Here is a 12,528-nt window from a genome sequence, read left to right on the forward strand (position 1 = left end):
CTCACTTCCCCTCCTTCACCCCGCGATAGCCCTCGATTCTCACGATAGAACATTTACACCGTCAATTCGACCAACTGGACCTCGCATTTCAACTCCATGAACCACGCCCAGTATGCACCGTTGCCGCCGCCCAATGCGATGTCGTTGATGAAGGCCTGCTGCTGCCTCGATACGCCGTGACCTCGTTCTAGGCGATCGGCTAGGTCTTCCAACGCCTCGATCTGGCCTGCGATGTATTCGACGAGGGAAGTGTCGTCCTCGGCACCGAGCAGCTGTACTTGGCAACCGAAGATTGCGAGATTGACTTGCTGTATTGGCCGCAATTTGTCGATATGCGGCAGGTATTTGCTTGTGATTTTGTGACGGCGAAGGAAGGAATGCAAACTCGGGATATATTTGATATCGATGTCATTGAGATTCGTTGGAGGATCGGTTACGTAGCCATTGACTACCGAGACCGGATGACTGTGGCCGGGTTGACCGTTGTTGATGACGATTGCGCAGCGGCGCATCTTGTGATGGAAGTGAGAGTTCTTGGCTTGTTTTGATGTGGTCTTTTGGGGTTGGAGCCTTGGTGGTGATCACCTGGAGAGGGTGACGATGGAGAGGGCATTCGGCCTGCCAAGGATGGGGGAAACATCTTCTTTATGCTCGTGGATTGAGGCCACTTGCTCAGTTGGATCTTAAGGTTCAAGGCAGCAGCTGTGTGATCTGCTGAGACTTAACATTAAGGTTATCGTGTTTTTTTGGCGTAGTGTATGACGCCTTATATTGTGTTGTGTTGAAAACAAACATCTTATTTTGTTATCTTGCTTTAAGGCCTTTGGCTTCACATTATGCGTTGCTAGATGGGCATATTGACTTTTAAATCCCTTTGACAGGCATAGCCCTTTTCCATTAGCACTTAGGGGTGGGGCCATTTAAAATGCAGCAAACTCGATGTACTTCACTTTTCCGCTTTTTGGACCTAACTTTGCATTTAGCGTGCTTAAAGGGTTAAAGTGAATGTGATGAGCAGCAGCAAAATGTGTTAATTAATTGCTTTTTATTGTCTCTTGTGCGGAGTATTCCATCCCGCAGAGTTACTTAAAGTATATAGCTAAATTACTAATACAGTTATTTCCTGAGGCCGTGAAGATCATGCCTACCCTGAGACACTTTGTTTAGCGCCTACATCACGCGTCATCAGGTCTGGCTCAAGGAAGGGTGCGCAGCAGATTATTAGCATATGTTAAACGGCTGCTCTTATTCTTAATTTAAAAAGAATAGGCTACAGAAATCTTTGGCGGTTTCTGTAAGCTAAAGTGTAGAAGTTAAAAGAATTCTGCTTTCTATTATTTGCCATGAATGAAGAGCCGCTTCTCAATTGGCTGCTGTGTCTTTTTAGGCAGTTTCTCTCGAACGTCTGGCTCGTACGCTCCAAAGACGAGCTGAGCCTTGAGCTGCCACTCTTTGGGAATATTCCAGACCTCGGCAGCTCGCTCATCAGGCAGAGGAGTGTAGTGCTGGAGGTTGGCACCAAAACCTTCAGCCTCCAGTGCTGTCCAGATTGCCAACTGATGCATCCCACTCGTATGCTTAGACCATAGGGGAAATCGGTCGGCATAAATAGCGAACTTAACCTTAAGCTCGCTAATAACCTTTGGATCCTCGTAAAATAAAACCTATTTCGCGTTAGCCTTTTAAGTATAAGCATCAACTTTCTGTACTAGTAGCTTACACTACCATATGCGTCTCGGAACCCAGTTATGCGTTTCTCAGTCTTTGGCCAGGAATCAGCGGGAACGATGGCCTTAAGGCACTCGAGAACGATATTCCAGAACTTGTGGTGGTCCTCCTTCAGCAGAACCACAAGCCGAGTCGATTGAGAGTTGAAAGACGAAGGAACATCTTCTATAGCCTGATGAATGATTTCTTCAATCACGTCGTCCGAAATTGGGGACGATCGCTTCAGCTGGTAAATACTGCGGCGGTTATGAACTGCCTCGAGGTAGCTGAGTTTGTCCGCCACGATGCATAGAGATAAGTGTTTAGTGCTTCACATCTTTAAATAAACGCTGAATATGACATCACAAGCTGTTGGGTTGTTAGGACGAGGCAAAGATTATGGAAAGGGGGGCCGTTGGACCCTACGTTGTTTCGGACTCCGCGGAGTTTCAGATCCCGTGACACACATAATTATGGACTCTTCACTTTGAGAGAGGCCTCTTATTGGCTTTATTTTCTCCCTTTGTACCTAGTGGCCGAGTACAAGACTACAAGTGTTGTGATTTGCAGAGTGCAGTCACAGCCGGCCCTATACCGAACCCGGTTCCGGGGAAGAGCCAGAGGTGGCGTTAAACGGGGCCGTAGCTGTCAAATCCCCAGTAAGCTCTAGAAGAGAGTCATCCGGGCACCGGAAAGATGGAAGCTTCTTGGCATAATTCTCTGGGCTAACAGGGCCTCTCCCCAACCATAGCCCTGATGAGAACGCAAGGAAGAAAACCGTTGGTTGGATGATGAACGAAGGTGTGGTTTGCCGGAACCAGCGCATTTTTGTTCTGGAAGAGGGTGTTCCCCGAACTCGCAGGGCGTAGTGGCGGACGACCTGGGCACCTTTGACGTCATTTTCGCTCTATCCCGGTAGCGTTCTTATGAAGCATTATATCTAAGGGTTTGCCCCTCAACTAAACACAGCATCAAACAAGCCTAAACATAAACGCAATGCGTGCTTTGTAATAGAAATAGCAGACCCTGCTCCACCTCCTCGTTTTACAGAGGAAGCCTTGGTAATATTGGTAGGCCACAGACTTCTCTTGTACTTTTTTCTCAAGGCAGCATTTTCGAGTACTAAGCGCTGATAGAGATGTGTGAGATTACTACTGTGCCTAATAAGCAAGATTTAAATTTGTTATTATTCGCATGATTACCTATGCAAATAGAGATATCATGTTAGCAACGTGTATGTGTAAGTGTGTGAGGATAGCGAGTGCCCAAAGGGGCATTGTATGTCTGGATTTAGTTATGTGATAAATCTTCTATCTTATCTATAATCCAAGGCTAATCCAACTAGCTTATAGAGGCAGCTTATAATAGCTAATGACACACTATCTATTACATACATATATATTTCTAATATCATATAATTCTATTTGCACTGGTATCTACTTATATCAATAGATGGTCACGGTTTAATAATGCTGTAAATATAAAGAAACCATTACCATTAGCTAGCTAGCTCTTTCTTCTGCACCACAACTTGATTAGCCGCGCTTAGCAAGTACCTTTTTCCTTCATCCCTCTATCTAAGGTACAGCTTAGTTGCTCAGGCTAGGAGTATCTGCAATACGCGTCAAGAACTTTTGAGCCCGGATTGTACCATCCTTAAGACCCTTCAAACCATCAGAAAGACCCTCTAGACCGTTCTTTCCAACCACATAAGGGTGGGGGGTGAACCAGCCCTCGCGGAGACCACGGGTAAATGCAGCACCCCAAACCACTCCGATCATCTTATCATTCTCGCTAGTTTCATGGACCTGACCGACCATAGAGAAGACAATATCGACGCTCGGATCAGAGCCTAGAGCCTCAGTCTTAAGAAAGATGTTGGTTACCTTGGGCCTAACACCAGAAGCATCCGGCGGACCAGCGATAGCCTTAGTCACCAAGGCAATTGTGTTATCCTCAGAAACAGTGTCATATGCCTTCCAGCAGCGACCATCAGGGGCACCGCCCGTCTTCACAGCCTCCTGGATCGCCCTTATAAGCTCGTCATCTGATTTGTACAGAGTATAGTCAACCAGCTGATCACCCTTATTCTCATCGAGGAAAGGCTTAATAAAGCTGCTCCTCTGGCTACCAACCGCGATAATAGGGTGAATATTAGCAGCTGCAGCCATCTTGATAGCAAAGGCACCAGTGGCGGTTGATGCACCATAGATGATTAAAGGGCGCTTGATATCATTCTTCTCTGCGTTCTTGGCAATCGGCGACCACGGCTCAGGCAAGTCGAGTTCCTGAAATAAGGCGCAAGCAGAGGTATAGGCCGCTAGGGGAATCGTAGCAGCATCCTCGTAGGATAGCGAGTCTGGAATATGAAAGGTGGTGTAATATGGTGCAATAGCATATTCAGCAAAAGCCCCATTAGAAGTCGCCATCTTATGAAAAGCAGCTACGCGATCACCTGGATGGAATCCAACGACATTTTCGCCCACGGCTTCGATAAGACCCGCAACGTCGTCTCCACTGTTCATTTCGCGTTGGAGGATCCCAGCGAGCTTCCAGTCCTTGGGGTTCGAACCTTTTATCTGCGTTAGGCCGGGATCCCTTCCCATACTTCCTTAAGAGCTTGAGACTTACCTGCGATAATCACCTTAACCAGCACCTCGTCGGGGCCGGGCTTGGGAACTTCGATATCGACAATCTCGACCGAGATGTCCATCTTGACAATGGCTGACTTCATGTTGATGGAATCCTTGGGCGGGTTGCGGTGGTAAAAAATTGATGATCTGTTGTTAATGCGGTTGGGGGGGGGGTGGGCGGGGGCGTATTAAATAGTGTTAATGTATTGTAGTGTGGCAGCCAATGCTGTGCTGCTTGCTTGGTATTTATAACGTGGGTAGGAGATGCTGGTGGCTTCTTTGAAGTTTTTTAAGCTAACTATTACAGTGTCTGAAGTTGAAAATCACAATACTAATATGCTTGGTTAGCCTTCGGCTAGACATAGCGACCAGTCGAACTCGGAGCGGAGTTCATATATTGAATCAAGCAAGAGGCAAGCGGATTTTCATTCTGTGGCAGGGGGGTGGGTGGCAAAAAGAAAATCCCGATTGCAAAGCACCTCTCTCCATACTGTGAGTAGTGTTCATAAGCCTAGGATATAAAACTAATCAAACACCTTCTATGTATACCATTTGTGCTACTGATCGCATATTTCTGTCAGCCTGTTTCGCAGTCTGGATTAATTTGCGGCCCACCTGTATGACAAACCTATCTGCGAGTGGTTTGTTCTTTCCGACTTCAAGTTGCAATCTTCCAGTATCGTTCTTGTACCTTACAGTATTGAGCACCTGCACCTTCCTCTCCAACAATAACCCTAGTTAATTTTAAAAAAAAGGTCCATAAGTATATATATACACTATGTACTCATTTATACGTGACTAAACCCCGCAAACTAAAGTACTTACCTAGCATGGTTTAGCGACAGTACTTATAACTCGCACTATGAGCTTGTCTCCACTTCCCCACATTCGCGCCCCAAACCTCCAGGCAGCAGTGGTACTTCTAAGTACTTCAGTCGCTCAGCCAGAAATTGCTTACGCACCCATAAGGCGGCCAAATTCTGACAAAACGTCTGCTTATGAGGTAGAGCCATGTACCCCGATGACCCGACCCTAAACTTTACAAAGAGCTTGTTGTTTTGGGGCGGAAGGTGCAAGTGCTCAATACTGTACATAGAGAACACAACGCCTCCCAGTTAGTCTAGCTGAGATATCCAGTTTCGACTGGGCCAATATACGTAAACGTTGGCCATCTATGGCTGTATGGAAGATCAGAGAGAAGAGACATTCTGAGACCCGCTAGGGCACTGCAGGCTTGTCGTGTGTCCACTTGCGGAGTACTAACGGGCCGAAATCCCAACTCCGACAGCAAAGCTTGAGCCTAGCACAATCATAGTTAGAATATTCCGACAAGGCGGACTCAACCCGCCCTGCAGCCTTAAAAGAAGTGGGACCCCAGAGAAAAGGTAGAGCATCGAAGTGGGTCTGGATTTGCGATATACTGCTGGATGCCCACGCGAGACTAGAGTTTTGACTTCCCCTCCTCATTGTAACGGTCGCACCTAGCCACTACACCACAGGGTAAAAGATTGGGCTAAAACTGCCATTATAGCAATTATAGTGGTGCTTACAGCTGCTTATAGGAGCCTATGGTGAACCAAGCTGTAACAAGAAGAATACAGGCAGAAGTATAATATTTAATAGTAATAAAATATATTAACGTACATGATAAGCTTATGTCACAGACAAGCATGTGTCACAAAAATCCCTCATTCTCTTCTCTTGACATTTGATCAAACGATTCTCAACCATTAAAGATGTCCCAGTCAAATAATGAAGCAAAAATCCTTCTTGCCCTGCAAGCCCTTCGAAATGATCCAAAATTAAGCATCCGAGGCGCCGCATCAATATACCAAGTCTGTCATCAGAAACTAGGTCGCCGCCAGCGAGGCATGCAGTCTCGACGCGATTGGGTCCCTAAATCACGTAAACTATCTGATCTAGAGGAACAGATCATAGTTCAGTTTATCCTCGACCTGGATTCGCGAGGATTTCCCCCGCGACTGCGTGGTGTAGAAGAAATGGCCAACCGATTGCTCGCTGACCGCGACGCGCCACCCGTCGGCAAGCGCTGGGTTTCTAACTTCATTAAGCGACATAAAGAGCTCAAGACGCGGTTTTTTCGCAGATATGACTACCAGAGGGCTAAATGCGAAGACCCAACGGCGATTCGAAAGTGGTTTAAGATCGTGGAAAACATAATCGCGAAATATGGTATCAACCTGGCTGATATCTATAACTTTGATGAGGTTGGCTTTCTAATGGGCATGATTGCAAGCGGAATGGTCGTCACAGGCTCAGAAAGGCGTGTAAGACCAAAATCAGTGCAGCCTGGAAACCGGGAATGGATTACTGTCATCCAGGCGATCAATGCGGAAGGCTGGGCGATCGCGCCGTTCATCATAGGTGCCGGCCAATATCACCTCGCCAACTGGTACCGGGAAAGTAACCTCCCGGACGACTGGGCTACTGCAACATCTCCAAATGGCTGGACCGATAACGAGCTAGGCCTTGAGTGGCTGAAGCACTCTGAACGATGCACAAACACGCGATCAGTTGGTCGCTATCGTCTTCTAATCCTTGATGGCCACGAAAGTCACCACTCTCTCGACTTTGAGAAATATTGCCAGGCAAACAAGATTGTTACGCTCTGTATGCCGCCTCATTCATCTCACCTACTTCAGCCTCTTGATGTTGGGTGCTTTAGCCTGCTTAAGAAGGCTTTTGGGCAAGAAATCGAGCATCTGATCCGATGCTCTATAACCTACGTTTCTAAGACCGAGTTCTTTCCCGGCTTTTATGCAGCGTTTCAGGCTACCATGATAGAGAAAAATATCAAGGCAGCTTTTAGAGGGGCTGGGCTTGCTCCTCTTGACCCGGAAAGCGTGGTATCGAAGCTTGATGTGCAGCTACGGACTCCAACGCCGGTTGAGGAGGAGGCCGGCCCCTCTGCCGCTTGGGTTTCAAAGACACCCAGGACTGTCCTTGAGGCCCAATCTCAGTCTGAATACCTCGATAGACGAATTAGAAAGCATAAAAGTAGCTCGCCAGAGTCAATTCTGGAAGCATTAAAGTCGCTTTCTAAGGGAACAAAGGCAATGATGCATGAGAACGCCTTATTGAGAGCTCAGGTCCGTGATCTTCAACAGGCAAATGAAACACTAAGCCGGCGTCGAAGGGCAAAAAGGACTAGACTACAGAAAGGAGGGGTGATGATAGTGGGGGAAGCAAGGGAAGTAATTGATTAGATGAATATAGATGGGCAGGTCGAGGGCGAATCGTTGAGAAGTAGTAGTCAAGGAGGGTCAGCGCGACCGAGGGAAAGGCGCTGTGGAGGATGCGGCAAGACGGGGCATAACGCAAGGACATGTCAAATAGTTGTTGCAATATCTGAAGAAGAATATAGCAATTGATTTTAATTGATTAGAGAGTTTGTTGTGCTTTTCTGGCGATTTCTGTTTTGAAGGTTGAGATTTTTTGTGACACATGCTTGTTTGTGACATAAGCTTATCATGTACGTTAGTTTAATAACAAACTAAAAGATATTATTCCTAGTATGAGAATTTAAATCTTAGTAAGAATTGTAAAATTATAAAATAAGAGTTAAGTTATTATAATTTAAAAAATAAAACAAATATAATTTAATTCTTAAATAATAATTTCTACACCTACTGGGCTAGACAAACATTTCAGTCCATATTCATCGATTGACTGAAAGCGCGGTCTGTTATCTACCAGTCCGAGGTCATAGTCTATTAGTGACACCTCAATAGCTAAAGAAGCCTGAAAGTAGTTGCTTTCATATGACGCAGATATCCCAGTCTACGTGTTATTAATCTTCGCCTGCTAGGAATAGCTTTTGGAGCATGTGAGTGGCGATAGACTGTATCCAAGCATACCAGCCTGAGTATAGACAGGAACCTAGCCTCGCGTGAGTCAAAACTAGATTCATGGTTGCGACCATATATGGGCCTGGTTGAAACCAGATCTTGCTTACTAGTTAACGCGGCTAAGGTAGGAATGCAGAGACAGCTGAATCCCACAACCACAGTATTGAGGGAGGGGCCTGCATGAGGTCTGGCGTCGATATCGGGAACGTAGCCTTCGCAGGAACGCAAACATTGCATTCAGATGGAGCAGTAAATAAATCTCAGGAAGGAAGAAAAGACGGCCAAGCTTGAATCAGGAAATCGTACAAGTCGGACGGAATATCCTGTGCCAAAGATAAGAACCATATCAGCTTATGTCTAGGCTATCTGGAGGGCAGATACTGCGGGGGAACACCACTTACATCAGACATAAGGTAGTCAGGGCAAAGGTCTGCTAGCCCCGGTCCAAAGATGTCGTGCACGGCGGATACTGGGATCTGCATCTCGGACTGGTCCTGCATTCTTTGTTGTGTCTTTTGATTAGAAATGGTTAAGTTTTCTCGTTCTGGGAAACTGTGCACAGGACGAGGGACGTCAGACGCAAGGACAGCACGCGCAACGACCTCCCTGGCGTAAGCGACGACTTTCCTTGGAAACTGGGTGCCTAGCCCAGAGCCGCTTGCGAACTCGAGGTAGCCAAAGTGGCCTACGACACCATCCATGAGGACAATATCGGAGTTGGTTGTAGGCAGAAGCGGGCTCTGGACAACATGTAGGAAGAGGTTAATGAGGCCAACAAGAGGGAAGCAAATGGCGAGCCTGAGCGATGGTTGGGCTTAGCATTTGTTACAAGCGGGCGCTCTCGACCCAGAGTGGGATATGGAAAGGTGGGAAGAAACATACCATACGGGCATCGCAGCCGTAACCGTGATGCCTTGGATGGACATGAGGATATTGCGAGCGGCCTCGCTGACAATAGCGGCGCTTACTGGAGGCTGGGCGTCCAGGACTGAGTCCTGGCTGACCCGGTGTCAAGGGAAGGTGAAAAGCCGGTGCATAAGAATAAGATCGCTACTGTACACGCACGAGGCGAAGATGACGGCATACGGGATGTGTTTCGGGAGGGAGGCGGCTAGGCAGTGCGGAGTGGAGCAGACCGGAGGTATGTCAGCTAGCACCGCTTGCAATGGCGGAGGCGCCGAAGAGACGCCGCATCATTTGTTCTGGCTTCGCCATCCGGCTTTCCGGGCTAGCCATGACTCTTGACGAATCTTAAGTCGGTAACGAGCTGCATTAGTATATATATATATCACCCAAGCCTTTGCGGGAACCATCTCTCACAGTCTCTACCCATCTCCCTTCCTCAGCTTAACATGAATTCTGGAGGTTCGTCCTTGCCCCAGGGCCGGTATCAAACCGGCATTCAAGTTCCAAACGATGGTCCCTTTACGCCTACTATCGAGCTCATGCTGCAACATCAATCCGTTCGTTCCTTTCTCCCCGACCAGCTCCTTGATGGCACCTTGGAAACATTAGTAGCAGCGGGGCAAAGCGCATCAACCTCTTCCATGCTACAAAACTGGAGCGTCGTTGCCGTGGCGATCTAAAGGACAAGGACGACGTTGCCATGCTCTGCGGCGACTAAGACTTCATCTGCCAAGCTCCTCTGTTCCTCGTCTTTTGCCTCGACTTGCACCGTATGAGCCACCTATGCGAACAATACGGGCAGTCGGGCGTGTCACTCGACAACATGGACCTCTTCATGGAGAGTACGCTAGACGCGGCGACTACAGCACAGAAGGCGGCCCTTGCTGCCGAGTCTCTGGGGCTTGGCTTGTGTTACATCGGCGCTGCCCGGAACAACGCTCTCCAATTGACTGTGTCACTACACTGCCAGGCCGCAGCGTCCCCCTATTCGGACTTGCGATTGGAAAGCCCGAGCCGGCTTCCAAACTGCCTGCTGTCAAGCCGCGCTTGCCTATGGAGGAAGTGCTCCATCGAGAGTACTGGAATGATGACAAGCAGGACCAACTTGTCGCTTCGTATGACAAGGTCTGGGCGATTCCTACGTTAATCATTAGAAGTTTGGTCGGAAGACATGGAGTTCTCACATGAGTCGTTACGCATCCAAGACGGATCTGGACGGTCGCGAGTTTTTCCTTCCTTTTTTTAACTTAGGAAGAGACTTTTTAGCAATATATATTTCTTGTTATTCATCTTACTTCATTCCTTGTTAAGCGTTCCCCAGCTTACTATATAGATCCCTCTTACTGGACTTGGACACAACAGTGGAAGCGAATGAGTTTCGGATCAACTGAATATTGTAATAGTAAGTCATACATGAATCATCTTTCCTGCATTGTTTGACAACAGGCGTTCAGACTCCGGGACATAGGGATGTGCCCAAAAGTTTTCCAGGGCATTCAGCATACGCCGATATTCTTGCAATGAGGACACCGCAAGCCTGGTCTCAAAATCATGTCTGATGACTTGGACATGTTCAGTACCAGAAACGCAAAAACCGAAAATGAAAACAGGCCAGCAGCCAAGGTAACACCGATACCATTCTGGCTCAAGACTCGCTTCACACAGCAATGCAATGGCTTGCTGAATTATGCTCGGGGCCTCCTGGCCAAGGAAGATGTCCGAGGTGCCATCTTGCTTAGAAAGGAAAGGGTTGATGGGAATGAGTGTGGCAACGAGAATACAAAGCCGATAGGCGTAAGCCACCGAAGGCTGGGCACTGTAGAAGTCGAGATTCGTATTGAATGGGGAGCCATTCGTAGGCTCGTTCTCGCAAGCCGCTTTGTAAAAGTTGAGCTCAGTTTCCAAACCCGCCAGAGTCTTTTCACTTTGACAGCCTGGTTCACGGGCGTACTGCACCATGCAAAGAATCATCTTGTAAAAAGACGTCGGGAATCCAAGTACGAGGCTTGAATAAGTCCCGGCATCGTTGGCATGCTTCAGCAGTCGCTCGGCCATAGACCAGAACTCTGTGTCGACTAGGAAGCCGCGATTCGCGTTTGGATGCCACACTGCGACACGGAAGATGTGAAATAAGGTGCTATCGAGAGCATGCAGATCCAATAATGTTGTCGGTCGGTCGTCGAGGTTGTTTGGCGCGTTGTAGTTAATTCTACGCTTGAGCATGTGAACAACGGCTCCCAGGTGAGATAATGTCGAGTCTTGATCTGGTGACAAAACCTATTTTGGTTTGGAGAAGGGTTATTATCTTTTCAACTTTTGCTTGAGAGGAATGCAAGTCGAGGACAGGTGGTATTGCTTACTCCATACACGATAAGACACATGACTGCCATGACAAGTCCGTCACTAATTTGCAGTCCCTTCTCATGAACTCGACGTACTGATTTTTGGACTTCTTTCACGGCTCGATGATAGAACTCGAGCGCCGCTGGGAGCGACTGGGTGTTGCTAGACTGGTGCAGATGCGCAGCACTGCATGCCAGAATAGAATACTTGAGATCTTCATGTTCTAGCATGGATTTTCTGAGAGCTTCTGGGCAGCTCCGGCTCGGGGTATCTTGCATCCAAGTGAGCGTTATAAGTGGCAGGAACTCGGTGAAGAAGTAGCCGTGCAGTATCAGCTCCCCTTCTCCCTTTACATGCAAGGCACTGCATGTCCCTATCCGAGTTTGAGGTTCTGTTAATGTCACGGCGACATTGTCGTCCTGATCTTGGGGGGGATAGGCTAGGCTTCGTCGTGTATTTCGTTTAAAAACGCCGAGGCGTTTGCCGTACCTCTTATCGTGGAGCTCATCTTTCGAAGGCCTGACGCAAACGTGAGACCCGGCCAGGCAACGACGACAGCGGGGCGCTCCTCCGTCACACTTCTTGCGCTGTCTCCTGCCTGATCAAGCCCCATTGGGTTCAGCCTTTGTAACCCTGAGGAGTTTACTGGATTGACACCTGATAAGAGGGAATTCACATGTCAGGCAACCATCCTTGGTCCTGAGGCTGGGTTCTGGCCGTGGTCTGATCTCGGGATTTCCAGTAGTCATTGCGGTGAATAACTGCGTTGACAGATTATTGGAGAAGGGGTGTAGGATGGACAACGCTTTGCTGTCTCTCTAATCAACTCAAAAATGCATTAGTAAAGTGGAGGTGTCGCACTGAGCGAGCTTAAAGGGTTGAAGTGAAAATGATATGATATATGATATAATGTTCTACTACGCCTGTGATTAGAGAGGTAGACAGTGAATATGATGAGCAACAGCAGTTGTGTTGATTGATGTCTAAAGTGCGGGGTACTCCATCCAACGGATTTTACTTGAAGCACACGGGGCCCCATAGGGACACGCCTAGGCGCCTCTCCACTTCTG

The 12,528-nt window shown here is 47.8% G+C and overlaps 6 protein-coding genes across 6 annotated transcripts; 1 reads left to right on the plus strand and 5 right to left on the minus strand.

Moving 5' to 3' along the window:
* Positions 1–53: 53 nt before the first annotated feature.
* Positions 54–512, minus strand: FOXG_15571 (uncharacterized protein; the record flags this gene model as incomplete). Its single annotated transcript, XM_018395663.1, has 1 exon — positions 54–512. One exon carries the CDS (start codon positions 510–512, stop codon positions 54–56), a length of 459 nt encoding a protein of 152 aa, XP_018255875.1.
* An 822-nt stretch (positions 513–1,334) lies between these two features.
* FOXG_15572 (uncharacterized protein) lies at positions 1,335–2,607 on the minus strand (the record flags this gene model as incomplete). Its single annotated transcript, XM_018395664.1, has 3 exons — positions 1,335–1,664; positions 1,721–1,994; positions 2,438–2,607. The coding sequence occupies 3 exons, from the start codon at positions 2,605–2,607 to the stop codon at positions 1,335–1,337; spliced, it is 774 nt and encodes a 257-aa protein (XP_018255876.1).
* Positions 2,608–3,296: 689 nt separating this feature from the next.
* Positions 3,297–4,441, minus strand: FOXG_15573 (NADPH2:quinone reductase; the record flags this gene model as incomplete). The annotated part of the gene is made up of 2 exons (XM_018395665.1): positions 3,297–4,279; positions 4,339–4,441. The coding sequence occupies 2 exons, from the start codon at positions 4,439–4,441 to the stop codon at positions 3,297–3,299; spliced, it is 1,086 nt and encodes a 361-aa protein (XP_018255877.1).
* A 4,130-nt stretch (positions 4,442–8,571) lies between these two features.
* Positions 8,572–9,135, minus strand: FOXG_15574 (uncharacterized protein; the record flags this gene model as incomplete). Its single annotated transcript, XM_018395666.1, has 2 exons — positions 8,572–9,007; positions 9,092–9,135. The coding sequence occupies 2 exons, from the start codon at positions 9,133–9,135 to the stop codon at positions 8,572–8,574; spliced, it is 480 nt and encodes a 159-aa protein (XP_018255878.1).
* An 803-nt stretch (positions 9,136–9,938) lies between these two features.
* On the plus strand, positions 9,939–10,303 carry FOXG_22064 (uncharacterized protein; the record flags this gene model as incomplete). Its single annotated transcript, XM_018402446.1, has 2 exons — positions 9,939–10,026; positions 10,086–10,303. 2 exons carry the CDS (start codon positions 9,939–9,941, stop codon positions 10,301–10,303), a joined length of 306 nt encoding a protein of 101 aa, XP_018255879.1.
* A 219-nt stretch (positions 10,304–10,522) lies between these two features.
* On the minus strand, positions 10,523–12,071 carry FOXG_15575 (uncharacterized protein; the record flags this gene model as incomplete). The annotated part of the gene is made up of 3 exons (XM_018395667.1): positions 10,523–11,392; positions 11,476–11,897; positions 11,948–12,071. 3 exons carry the CDS (start codon positions 12,069–12,071, stop codon positions 10,523–10,525), a joined length of 1,416 nt encoding a protein of 471 aa, XP_018255880.1.
* Between the last annotated feature and the right edge of the window lie 457 nt (positions 12,072–12,528).

The sequence above is a fragment of the Fusarium oxysporum genome, chromosome 15 (assembly GCF_000149955.1).
Source record: "Fusarium oxysporum f. sp. lycopersici 4287 chromosome 15, whole genome shotgun sequence".
NCBI classification, from domain to species: domain Eukaryota; kingdom Fungi; phylum Ascomycota; class Sordariomycetes; order Hypocreales; family Nectriaceae; genus Fusarium; species Fusarium oxysporum.